This window comes from Myripristis murdjan, chromosome 24, assembly GCF_902150065.1.
Source record: "Myripristis murdjan chromosome 24, fMyrMur1.1, whole genome shotgun sequence".
NCBI classification, from domain to species: domain Eukaryota; kingdom Metazoa; phylum Chordata; class Actinopteri; order Holocentriformes; family Holocentridae; genus Myripristis; species Myripristis murdjan.
Genome location: NC_044003.1, coordinates 14,626,773 through 14,639,689, shown reverse-complemented (window position 1 = coordinate 14,639,689; position 12,917 = coordinate 14,626,773). Strand labels below are relative to the sequence as shown.

The window sequence follows — 12,917 nt, the reverse complement described above, 5'->3', positions numbered from 1 at the left end:
ATGATAAACAAGTCAGAACAAACAAACAGGCCAAAATACAAAAAATAGAGTTCTCCCATTTTCAGGATGATTGCATTTCCCTCCTCTTCCCTTTTTCCTCTTTTATTCCACAGACACTGTATGAACTTTAAGCCTTTGTTTATAATTTAAACTACAGTATTTATTACAGTAAATCTAAGATTTTTATTTATGTATTCCAGAGGTGTGATGGACAGTCCCAGCAGACAAGATGAGGAGCACAAACTGATTGCCCGCTATGCCTCCCGACTAGCAGAGACTGACAACACAGGAGTGAGTTGTTACACCCCCCACCCCCCCACCCCTCACATATACATTAACCTACAAAATACAGTTTGTTAATACAAAATCAGCTATTTGTTCAGTAACTCTGACAAGGAGAGTTAGATGACCTTGAAATCCTAGAACTGCTCAAGTGTAATGCTTTTGGTTTGTATTTGGTTTGGTTTATATATAAATATGAAATGTCCCTGGTGTAGTTTCCACCATGTGTCCAAATGCAGATTCACTGTGTCCAGACAGTGCACCAAGACACATTTGAATGCTAAAAAAAAGATATTGGATTTTCCGTAACACCCCTTGTAGCAAGATGGGAAAAATCTGAGGGATTTGGGTTTTCACTTGTGAGTAAGTGTGGCTTAGGGCCTTGTCTGGACAGAATCATTATGTTCGGTTTTATCAGTGTGGAGATGTGATTGTTGCAAATAAAAGTGATCTATAGGCAAGGACAACTTTAGCCTTCTGCTCAGGTTAGTGCTTTGACAGAATCTGCTCCCCTCAATATATTGTTCTCTAAAAAAAATCTGTCTGTCACTCCTTTGTTAAATTTGAGCTGAAGGATTGAAGGATTCAGTTAGCAGATAAAGTCAATAATGATCCTTCATGCAGATATGTATGTAAAAACATGAAGTGGCATCCAGCTTGACAGCAAGTTCAGCTCAATACTATTCACTGCTTCGGTAAACATTCAGACACTGTGCTGCACCTAGTCGGTGGTCAGAGCTCCCGCAGTGCATTGTGAATGCTCAGGGATTTCTGGAAGCGCTCCAAATTTAAAAAGAATTCAGTTTGGAGTCAGACTAAGATCTTGCACTTTGGGTTCCAATTAAACAACAACAAACTGCATTGTTCAGCCATGCTGCTCACTTCCAAATGATCAGCCCATGGTCAGTTCAAAGGGGTGGAGCTAAAGAAAGTCTGAGACTTGGTTATGTATGTGTGTGTGTGTGTGTGTGTGTGTGTGTGTGTGTCTTTTAGGAGAGGGCCATACCTAGCCGGAGCATCAATTTTGATGTGAATAAACAGCAGAGGGAGCTCATTGCTCAGCTGGAGAGCAAAAACAGGTAGAAACGGGTCAATAGTGGATGGGCTTTTGAATGTAATTATGTTTTTTTTTTTTTTTTTTACTGGGTGCTGGGTTTGTTTGAGTTCAACTAATGTAAATCTGTTTAGGTGTGTCTGTATAGGGCAGGTCTATACAGACACACCTAATTGCCTAATGACAAATCATTAAAAGTTTTAAAAATGTCTTGAATTTCATGTCTCAAAGTTTTAATAAACTTAAATAAACTTTAATAAACCTTAATTTCATCACAAACATTTTCATTTCATATATCTGTATTTCTTCTTGGAAACATTAGTTCAGTTCCTCTGCATCGGATCAACTTTTCTGCTGCTACAAACCAATCAGTCTACTGAAGTTAATCCTGCCTTTACACTGACCTGTTTTGCCTATATTAGCCAACTTGCTTTATACTTACCTGTCATACTTTACATGTAGAGAGAAACCCAATGAGCAATGAAACTGGATACTGAAGGTTTAACTTTTAACAAAGCCAGGATGATGATGTATCTCTGTACCATGTTCCAGCATTTTGTTTTGTTTTGTTTTGTTTTGTTTTGTTTTGTTTTGTTTTGTTTTGTTTTGTTTTGTTTTGTTTTGTTTTGCTTTGTTTTGCTTTGTTTTGCTTTGTTTTGCTTTGTTTTTTAATACACTAATTGGCAATTAAAGGACAGCATTTCAGACCTCGGAAGGCCTTGGGTGTCGCACTCTAAATCTGTAATTTGTTACAAACATCTAACTATCTTTACTCTACAACTTTGCCTCTTTGATCATGCATGTCCACCATAATAGATTTATAATTTCAGCATTAAAAAAATGTTTTCCCTTAAGGCTGCACAGGCTGAAAAGTTCTTAGCTTAGCACATATTGGCCCTAAATTAATGCCAATGTGTCCAGCTACTACAGAACTTGGTAGATATGCTTAACACAAGCATTGACCAATGTCTCAGCGTTTTTTCCATCAACAAATAGAATGTATGAGCACAGCACACATGATGTCAGGTGTGAATCCATCTTATTATTATATTTCAGGGTATTTGCCTCAGTGACACAAGACAAAAACAGTGTTTGTGTTATCAGATCATCGTTGTGTTATCAGATCTTATCGTCGTCATACAATATGTTCATGTAATGCTTCCTCGGCCTTAGCTGATCACTGTGTTTTCCGTTTCCCAGAGAGATCTTGGCAGAGATCAATCGTCTCCGTACAGAGCATGAGGCAGCATGCCAGCCCAGCCCAGAGAAAGGCAGCACCAACCCGACTCTGCTGGCCGAGCTGCGTCTGCTCAGGTAAATCCTGCCTGGGTCGTCGTCATACAGACGAGGCTGCCCAGGAGCTTCACTGGAACCAGCTGCACATGCTGCCATAGCTCCTCTTTTTTTTTTTTTTTGTTTAATTTCACTCCAGCTTTGGGCCTAATGTCAATGCACAAGCCTAAAATAGCATGGAGAAGAAAAATCAAAATGATGCGCCTCCTCTTAAGTGTGCTACCTTTGACAATTCGCCATCATTAAATCACACTCATTTTGAACCAGCATAATTTGTGTATGGAAAGACTGGTAGCACCTGCTGGACTCTAGACTACATTTTACACTATGTACCATTGTGTCAGGAAATCTACTTTACAGCCGAAATGGAGCTTGCTGAAGGGCACAAAACAGGAAGATGGCGCTGTTCTTCAGCACAAACACAGCAAGAGCTTTCACAGGTTCTGGCAGTGGCAGATGGTGGAAGGAGTGACAGGCTGATGGAAAAATCACTTTAGCCTGTTTGTCTTCCTCAGTAACGACAAAGACACAACAAACACAACAGGGAGTAAGAGGAGGGACAGGAAGGAACATTTTGCAACAGGAAGCAACAAGATTTTTGGAATTGTGGTCTTCATTTTGAGAAATATGAGAACTAACAGCACCAGTAGTGTAAGACAGAGACTACCAGTCATTTCTACCTTGATCTTGTTTATTTATGGTAATTATGGCTAGTTATCTCATAGTGATATAGGTCCAATGATGCACCACACGCAGCATCTTTAACATCACATTATGTGCTGTATATTTCTTAGCCAAGCTACGGCACTGACTTCTGAATTCAGGCTCCAGCTGGGAGGTTCATCTTTGAAAAAAACCCTACAGTGACTCTCAATTTTGTATACTGAGAACACAAATCCCTTCCCACCGCTGACCTTTTCAACCTATTTGTATATGTGAGAAACAGATGTCAAAGCAAGTGGTTTCTCAGGTAGACCTAGTACGTCCAGATCAGTGCATATGTCAAGCATGTCAGGCACAAATGTCATACATGATACACATATAATTCAAACACAGCTTGAGCTTATTTGGGATGTTATATCAAGTCCAGTGTTGAAGCTTTACAGCAAGAACGTGATGACTCAGACTATTGTTTTGCTCTTCTACTTCCTGATTTACCCCACTGTGTGATGAGGAGCCAAGATGAGAAAAAAATGACAAGTTGGGCGCACTCTTGTTCCCACTCTGATCCAGACAATCAACTGTTTGGCAAACCAGTTCTAAACATCCATGTCTGTTGTGATGTGACCTTTGTTTTCTCTAGCATATTTGCCTATGTCTGCTGTGTAGCACATTGTAAAACGGCAAAAAGTGATGTCGCTCTGACCAGCATAATGTCAGAATGGTACCAATTCTTGCCAATTAGTTGTACTGCCCTCGATTACTGACACAGGTTTGTGAATCTTGGACATTTTAGCAGCGCTCAGTGCATAAAGGAATCATAAGAATTTGACAGTGATGATAGGACAGCAGTACCATATATTATATTTGCAACATTTTAAAAAGATAACCTTCAATAATGCGACAGTAATGGAAGATAATGTGTATTACAGGCAGAGGAAAGACGAGCTAGAGCAGAGGATGTCATCCCTGCAGGAGAGCAGGAGGGAACTGATGGTACAGCTGGAGGGACTGATGAAGCTTCTCAAGGTGACACACACACACATTTACCTTAGGTTTCAGCATGCTGTGAGTATTGTCACACACTAGAGGGCAATAGTTTCTCAACACCTCACTCCTCACCTACACTATCAATCCTTTTCTACCCCTGTAATCAAAGGCCTTGCTTCCCTTCTGAATCTGTTATTTCTTCTTTCTGAATTTTGCTTCTTCTGTTTCTAACTGTATCTCAACTCTCCTTTCCTTGCTTCCCCCCCTCTTTGTTTCCATCTGTCCCCTGCCCTTTAGGATGAGGAACAGCGACAGGCAGTAAGTCTTTCCACTGTAAACATGTATAATGTGGAATCCACCCCTATTGCCAGGTGTGGAAAAAAATGTGAGCTTTCCAAGCAAGTTGATTTGTCTGATTGGATACTTTACTCTGCACTATCAGTGGTGTGGCTTGTTCCAAAGGACAGCATTCATGATCTACAAAGCCTGTGAGGATAAAGAAAAAAATTTGGAAAATAGGTCTTAAATGATGGTGACTGTGTGTAAAAATTGAGAAATCTACACAACAATGTTTCGATTTAAGGAAGATCTTTGTCTAGCAACTGCTGAAAGCTATTTATAGTGTCTGGATTTCTCTTTTTTTTCTTCAATTAGCTCTGTGATTATGACACCTTTTGTAAGTTTTAATACATGGTGTGCACTTCTCCCATCTGACTACATGTAACAACCCTCCCCGTTCCCTCTTGTAGGCGCAGGCAGCTGGTTCCTCCCAGGCCTCTCCCTCCCGGCCAGTCCCTGCAATGGCCCGCTCAACAGGTCCCGCCACTCCCCAGGCACACATGTACCCCCCTCAGGACTCGCTTGCTGGAGTGGGGGGTGACGTACAAGAGGCTTTTGCCCAGGGTAAGAATGAAATTTATCATGATTAACCCAATACCTATTCAGTGTTATTTATTGGATATGCTTTTGGTTGCATGAAAATCATCACCAATATTCTCCGAAACTGTCCTGGTGCTCTGGTGAAGGCTTACCAGCTGGAACATGTTTGTGTTTTGTGATGGTTTTGGGCCCTGGAATGAAAATAGTGCACTGTCATAATCCACCATTTTAATTCCTACTTGCTGCCTTTTGCTCCTTTTTGTGGATCTACCAAATCCATGTCTTTTTGCTGTGTGTTGGCACTTCCCCTGAAGAGTCTATTATTGAAGTGCAGTTTCTTTCTCCCCTCCTATGATTTTGGTTTAGTTAGGGGTCTAAGACGATGAGTAGTGAGCTCTAAGCTTTTGATGAATTCTCAAGGGACTGTCCCGTCACATCCCATCAAGACAAGCCTTTTTTCCCTTTGATACACAAGAGAGATGGCTCTGGCAGGACCCACTTCTCAGCCAGCAGGGGTTACATGTGGTTCCACTACCCCATCCTTTGGGCATCATGAAATTTTCTCAATTATGGTTTTGTGCTTTCATATATCCAGAATAAGTGCTGGAGATCATGTAGGCTGGATAAAATTTCCTCTGCCTTACATTTTAAATTTTTTTCATAAAACACGACGAGTACAATTTTAGGAGAACCTTGCAGGCTAACAGAGAAAAGATGTAAACACATTATTTGATGGAAAAAGAAATGCTATTTGTTTAATAAATCTCAATATCAGGCTGACTCAACTTTTCATTTTTGTGGTTAATTCATTTCAGACTCACAAAAAAACCCAAACAAATCCGTTACATGATTATTATATTTCAATTTCAACAGTTTGTACACATCCAGTTTTTCAGTCTATAATATAATCACCCACTTCTGCTGCAACAGAGGTGCACAGTTTCTGACAAGTGTTTCTGATTAGTTTCACTTTATTAACAGTTCATGGTACACTGTAAAACCCCTGACATTCCTATAATAAAGACCACTTGACAAGAAAAACAGTCCACGAATTCGAGCATCAGTCAAAGCAATGCAACAAGCTGTGTTACCATAAAACGAGATAATTGCTATAAAAAAAGATCTCCACATATGGGAATTTTTTGCGGAGCATTATGTAAATGAAAGTGCTACAAACAGGCTCTGGCTCACAGCATTTGGCATCAGTTAAGCTCTAAGCTGTACTGTGAGTATATTATGAATGCAACATTTCGTTTTGAAAAAACATTGGAAGAGATGTGTACAATGGAATTTACAGTACTTTGTCACTTCACTTAAAAATAGATTTATTCTTTATTGGATGTAACTTGGTCTAGTACTTTTACAGTATGTGCCCCACACAAAACATGCTGTGGTAATATGACTTGTGCTGCCAAGTGAGGGCTGTCCATCGTTGCTTTAAAATGCAAAGCAAGCCTGCTGCTCTTTATTTAAACAGAAGGCAGCTTGGGGAAATGTTGTGATGGTGCTTAGGAGCAAAAACATGCAAAACAAGTTTCCTCTTGACTTTGTAAAAATATTTTTTTGGACTGTAAGTCTGTTTACTGCCCAAATAAATCATTTTTCTATTTGCATATTCTAGCAGTGCTCACTTTTTTTTTTTTTTTTTTTTTAAATCAGGAAATCTCATTTATGTCAGTCAAACTTTGATTTAATTGTTTCTTCTCCAGACTCTGTCCTCATAAAAATGCTGCAGGACTGTAAAAAAATTCTGCTGACAAAAATGAAGCAGCAAAATCAACAATTTAAAAACTAACATGTTATGTTAGTTACCAGAAAAAAGTCTAATCTGACAATTCTAACACATTATCGCCAATACTGGATAAATTTTATTTGTTATTTAACCGGATAGTTCCACTGAAAGAATATCCATGACTGCACCACAAAAGCTTTTAGTTTGAAAATGTTCACAACTGACTCCCTTTTCTCTTTTTTTTTTTTTTTTTTTTTTTTTTTTTTTTTTTTTTTTGGTTCTTCCTCCTCCTCCTGCCTGTTCTCCAGGTCCCAGGAGGAACCTGAGGAACGACCTCCTGGTTGCAGCAGACTCCATCACCAACACCATGTCATCACTGGTCAAAGAGCTCCACTCTGGTATACACACACACACACACACACACACACACACAGACATTCACACGCACATCCTTGGTATCCTACAGAAGCCTTGAACTTTAAGCACTATCCTCATAGCTTCTCAGGAATTGAAAGAAACACGCTGATGTTTCCTGTTGTGTTTTGGACGTTGCTCTTACTCGTATCGTTAATGGTTTGGGTCACTCTCAAAGTCACGTAAGCATTTCTAAACATAAACAAGCTGCTCATCAGAAGGGGATAGGATGTCTGGATACAGATTATAGGTAGAGAAATGTTGAGATTCACTGACATTTGTTCTGGAACACATTCCCATACCTCCCTCCATTTTCTGTCCTCTCTGACTAGATGATGGTCGGGAGGAAGAGGAGAGATTGCTGAATGGGAAGGATAGAGGTAAGTGTGTGTGTGTGTGTGTGTGTGTGTGTGTGTAGGTGTGTGTGTGTGTGTGTGTGTAGGTGTGTGTGTTCGTCTGTCTCTATGACTTTCAGGGTGTGTAATTTTGACAACTAATCTCATGTTCTCAGTATCCCATGTTGCCCTCTTTCCACTGAATTATTCTCTCTCTTCCCTGTGTAGATGATAATAAACTTTACATGACCTCAGAAATAGCTTTCAGTGTGCAGGCTCTGCTTTCGTTCCAAGTATTCAGTGTTTCCACAAGAACTTTATTCTTGTAAGGTGTCTGAGCAGCATGTAGATTATGGAATACCAAGCCCAATGTTGACACTGCAAGCAAGTTGATTGATGGGTCACTTTGCTCTGACTGACTGTGCTCTACTGACTGACTGCTCTACTGTAAAAGGCTTAGATAGCATTAGTTGCTCCTGCTTTGTCTGTTGTAATATTACATTGTTTTGATGAATATCCTACCTAATCTGACATATCTGGCTAGCAAGCACTAATTATGTAGCACATCATAGATGTAGCATAATTCAGAAATAAACAACAACAATTAAATGACGTAAATACTGAGCTTACCATCAGCGCCAGTGATGGGTGCAGCCATGCTTCATTTTTCAGACATTTATTTCTGTCATCTTTCAAATAAAAGTTTAGAGTATTAGGGAGCTTTGAATGGCTGCAGTCAACTTTGTAATTATCCATTTAGCTCAAGACAGGCACATAAATTGCTCCATTCATTCATTTTCTATATTTGCTTAATACCCTTCAGGGTCACAGGAAGGCTGGAGCCTTTCCCAGCATACGTTGGGCTCAGGGCATTGAAACACTTTGGACAGTCAGAATACGTACTAAGAGACACAAGGAAGCACAGAAATCTGAACCAAAAGTTCATAAAGTAAACACTGAAGGAATTAACGGCCACTTGTTTTTTTGGAGCTCCCTAAAAACTCATTCATTGCAATGTGTGAACGTATGACAAGGTCCTCCTCGGAAAAATACGCAGACAAGGGAAATTATAAGGAGAGAAACAATGAGTTCAAATTCTGCCGACAACATCCACCCATGAAGGCATCATTCCCAATGGTTATCTAACAAGAACAATATTCTTAACTGTAGAAGAAAAAGAATATACATAATTCTAGAGAAAAGACACATACGAATCGATACCTCACTGTCAGATTTGTTGTTTGGATGCTTGGATAATTAGGTTGTTATATTGTCATAATTAGATAATCAAGATTGTCAGCCACTTCCCAAAAATGTGTGTGGGTTTGTGTGCATGTCTGTTTCTCAGTGCACATGTACATGCTCCCTGCATTGCACCGCCTACTGCAGGCGCTCTTGTCTTTATGCTTGTAGCGAGACTCATTAGCATGCCATCTCATTAGCCCCACTTTATGGAGCCCCTCCTCTTTATGAGGGGAGCGCCTGCTGAGAGGAAGTGGTCAAACTACTTCCTGGTCTGCTCTCTGCACTCAGACTGAGCCCTCATTAGATGTCTAACCTGCGCTACCGACCCACCGACCCCCGCAGTCAGACAGGTGGCCAGGGCTCAGCCCCGCGCTTAGATCCTCAGGTTCAAAGAAATGATGCTGTGTGACGAATCGATAATGTCAAAGGTCATAAATATATACAGGCTCTTATCTTTTCTCTGGAGTTAGACTGCCTTGCACCTGCCAAATACATTTTATATTTCTATGAGCTGCTAAAGGAACTGGTCTGGTTCTCATTACAGTCTCTGGCAGAAAGCTATAGCACTTGTTTTATTTTCAGACAGCATTGTCCTCCTGCTAACTGATCTCTCTCTCTCTCTCTCTCTCTCTCTCTCTCTCTCTCTCTCTCTCTCTCCCTCTCTCTCCCTTCCCCTCCCTCTCTCTCTGTTCAGCAGGTTAAAGTGAACAAAAGACAAACAGTAACAGTAAGTAACTTTTATAGCAGAAGCCCTCTTGTGCCATTAATGAATAATGAAGTGATAATTTTATCCAGGTTTTTATCCATGTTTACCCATATTACCTAATGATAAACCAGACAACAATTTTTCTTTCCAGAAACTCTAAATATCTAGAGTGTTTGTTTATTTGTTTATTTATTCATAAGAGGCTGTAGCTACATTCAGATCATACAGGGATCAATTATTACAGCTTAAACAGCTTATTAACAGCTTAAAGTAATGATTTGGTAGTGCTCATACATTTGGATTTGTGTTGAGCCACCAAATGCCTTGAAGTGAAGCCTGTAGTCTTTAATTGCCTTTACTTTATTATTTTTTTCTCATTTAACGCACATGCACTTATGCACTGATATGGTACATTTGAATTCATGTTTTACAGCAGATGAAACATTGTAATGCCAATCACAAGCCAAAACTCCAGCAATCAGCATTTTCCTGAAATGAGAGTTTAAATGTTGTGATTAGAACATGCCTTTTGTGTTGAAAATTGTTTGTTTTATTTGAAACATATAGATAATTTTGTACACTTGAATTTACAAGTGTTTCCTTAGTTGTGATGTCAGAATTTAGGAAAAAAAGAAAATGAGTTCCCACATAGTGTTTGTCATTTGAAAGCTGAGGAGAGTATTTTTTTTATTTTTATGAAGCCATAACCTCCAGTTTTTCCTGTGAATGTCTTGAATGCAGCACATAGAGGTGGCTAAGAAAACTGACTACTTAGCAGAAGGATGAATGATTTTGCTTGACTGACCGAACTGTCATTCTCTCTGCAGGCAGAGTGATGTCGCTCAACTGTAGCTTTCATCAAGGCCAAAGAAGACTGACCGTACCAGGATGAAACATATATTCGTTGTTTGCCAATGAGATTAGAGCTCCACTGCCAATCAACCAATCACGATGCTGGACACCAAATGACCCCTGGGTCCCTACTGATGTATAGCTGTGATTCTGTGTTTGTCTTGTCACTGTTCAGCGTGGTTTTACTTTGTTTTGATCGTGTTTTGATTTGAACATACGTAGCTATATGAGGAATCTGAAACCTACTGATTTGTGCTGTAGTGTGTGTGTGCTCTGCGTTTGAGCGGCAAGAGGGTTTAGCAAGTGAGAGGGACAGTGAAGAGACAGAGAGGTGTTTTAGAGAATGAGTGAAAGTTTAATAATGTGCAGAACAGAACAGTGCCAAGGGCTGAGATATTGCATGTAATCACAGAGGACATTAAAAAGGGGGAGAAAAATAGAGGGTCAGCGGATGAAAGGGCGAGACTTGAGTTGCGACTTTCATGTTTCCTGTAATTGGCACTATGTGCTTGATATTTATTGCTTTGCTTTGATTTTGATTTGATTTTTGTCATTTATTCATTGGGTTTGAGTGAAGCCAGCGATGTGCGAGTGTGTGGTCAGGCCCTGCTGAGACGATAAGCTTTAATGGGACTTTTTTTCAATGCTGAATGCAGCCCAGTCCCCAGGCTGGGGCCAATGCAGCGTGGAAAGTAGAAATCCCCGTCCTTTCCAGGTCACTGATACCTGGATGAGATTAGTTCCACGGGTGCTGGTATGATAGCAGCTCAGGTTGTCCAGGCCTCTAAATCTGGTACTGCAGTGGGACTACAGTCAAAGAGGAGCTATCTGATTACTGTGGCGTGTGTATGTGTGTGTGTGTGTGTGTGTGTGTGTGAGAGAGAGAGAGAGAGCGAGAGAGACAGAAAAGAAAAACCTTTTATGTACAGGGTCAATCTAGCAATGCTGCCTTTTCATGCTTCCTGTCAGAGGCAGGGGATTATGGGAGCTGAAGTGCTATAGAGACAGTACACAGTGCGTCATTCTTGAAAAGCCACGCCCACTGGAGGGGAAAACGGTCCATGACGATCAGCACAACCAAATGTAAAACGGCTACCAACATACCTTTAGGTAGCTACTTTCAGCATGTTGAAGGGTTATTTTGCACCCTGTGTCCACGAGAGAGGAAGAGGCATTTAGAAAAGCTCAGTATTGTTGGGCTCACACTGAGTGAAAGATAGGAAAATGAAATGATGCAGTTTGTTTAAATTGCACTACTTTTTTCAGTATTTTCCAGGGTTACAGCTGACAAACCACAGGAGGGAAAAAACAAACTTTATGGCCACAATAGAGCCACATCCAGTCTGTGTGCTGTTGGTACGTTAATTAACGAATGACTTGGGGCAAGTGTTACAAGCTAATGTGTAAAATTATTTACCTTAAAACAATATAGCTAATGTTATCTTAGCTAAAACTGAAAATTGGATATCCAGCTTACAAGGGATAAAAGACTTGCTGCACACTTGATCATGTTGAGCGTCAATGTCCCACAGTTTAACACCTGATTGCCTGCTTCCACTTTTCTCTTGTTAAAGACTCGGTTGTTCTGCCTGGAACCATATAAAAACTTAATTATGGATTCTTGGCCATCTCTTTAGTGCTTTCCCACCATGTTTTTTTTTTGTCCAGCTTGTTAATAACCAACCCACACTTGCAAGGAGACACAGTAACACAATATAAATATGAAGTCAATGGAGAGCGATGGAAAGGTTTTCCCCTCTTGAGTGGGTGACACTTATTTGTGCTTTGTGTCTATAGTATAGTTGTTTTAGCACAGCCTCCTTGTTCTCTGGGGATGTTACAGACAGACTGGTAGTGTGTGTGTTTTAGGTGCTTCCACCCCCCAACACACACACACACACACACATACACACACACACACACTGATTTACTCCCAGCATCACCTGTTCCTATTTATATGCAAACCCAACAGGACCCACCTGGACTTAGTGGGCTTGTGTCTGTTCAGGCAGAAGTCATTCATCTAATGGATGGTATTTTAATATCTTGGAAAACTGTTTTTATTAGCATTTTCCATTAGGTTTTCTTAGAGTTTCAGGGCTTTAGTTGGTTAGGGCTCACAGAAAGCTGTACCTTCCTGGATCAGTTTGGGTTTGAGTTAGTTTTTATACGTAATCCGATCTCTGCAAACAAACAGCAGACTGTCCACAACATACCTGATGTTTGACTGACACCTGGAGACTAGGATCTTCATGTTTTTGCAGTATGCTGAATGACTGAATTACTGATTTAATGACTGAATGAGTTCATGATTCAGTGTGTGCGTGAAAGAGAGAGAGAGAAATCGAGACTGACAGGACTGACGTGTCCTAACATGAAACTGTAAACACTTTCAGCTCCAATGCTGCAGGAGTTGATGTTGTGAAAAGCGTGGATCTGTTTTATCTACAATAAATATTATTTAACATCAGCCAC

At 40.2% G+C, this 12,917-nt stretch overlaps 1 protein-coding gene across 2 annotated transcripts in view; it reads left to right on the top strand.

Annotated features, from left to right (window-relative positions):
- dtnba (dystrobrevin, beta a) overlaps window positions 1–12,912 on the top strand; it is a 35,914-nt gene extending 23,002 nt beyond the window's left edge. Inside the window, exons 13-22 of one of the 2 annotated variants that reach the window (XM_030047221.1) lie at window positions 201–291; window positions 1,276–1,361; window positions 2,537–2,650; window positions 4,222–4,318; window positions 4,577–4,597; window positions 5,029–5,182; window positions 7,199–7,288; window positions 7,637–7,684; window positions 9,582–9,611; window positions 10,418–12,912. In XM_030047221.1, coding sequence (XP_029903081.1) covers window positions 201–291; window positions 1,276–1,361; window positions 2,537–2,650; window positions 4,222–4,318; window positions 4,577–4,597; window positions 5,029–5,182; window positions 7,199–7,288; window positions 7,637–7,684; window positions 9,582–9,586 — 706 coding nt within the window. In that variant the 3' untranslated portion in view covers window positions 9,587–9,611; window positions 10,418–12,912. Of the gene's footprint in view, window positions 1–200; window positions 292–1,275; window positions 1,362–2,536; window positions 2,651–4,221; window positions 4,319–4,576; window positions 4,598–5,028; window positions 5,183–7,198; window positions 7,289–7,636; window positions 7,685–9,578; window positions 9,612–10,417 lie in introns of both variants that reach the window. The other variant, XM_030047222.1, reaches the window with a different exon arrangement.
- The last annotated feature ends 5 nt before the right edge of the window (window positions 12,913–12,917 follow it).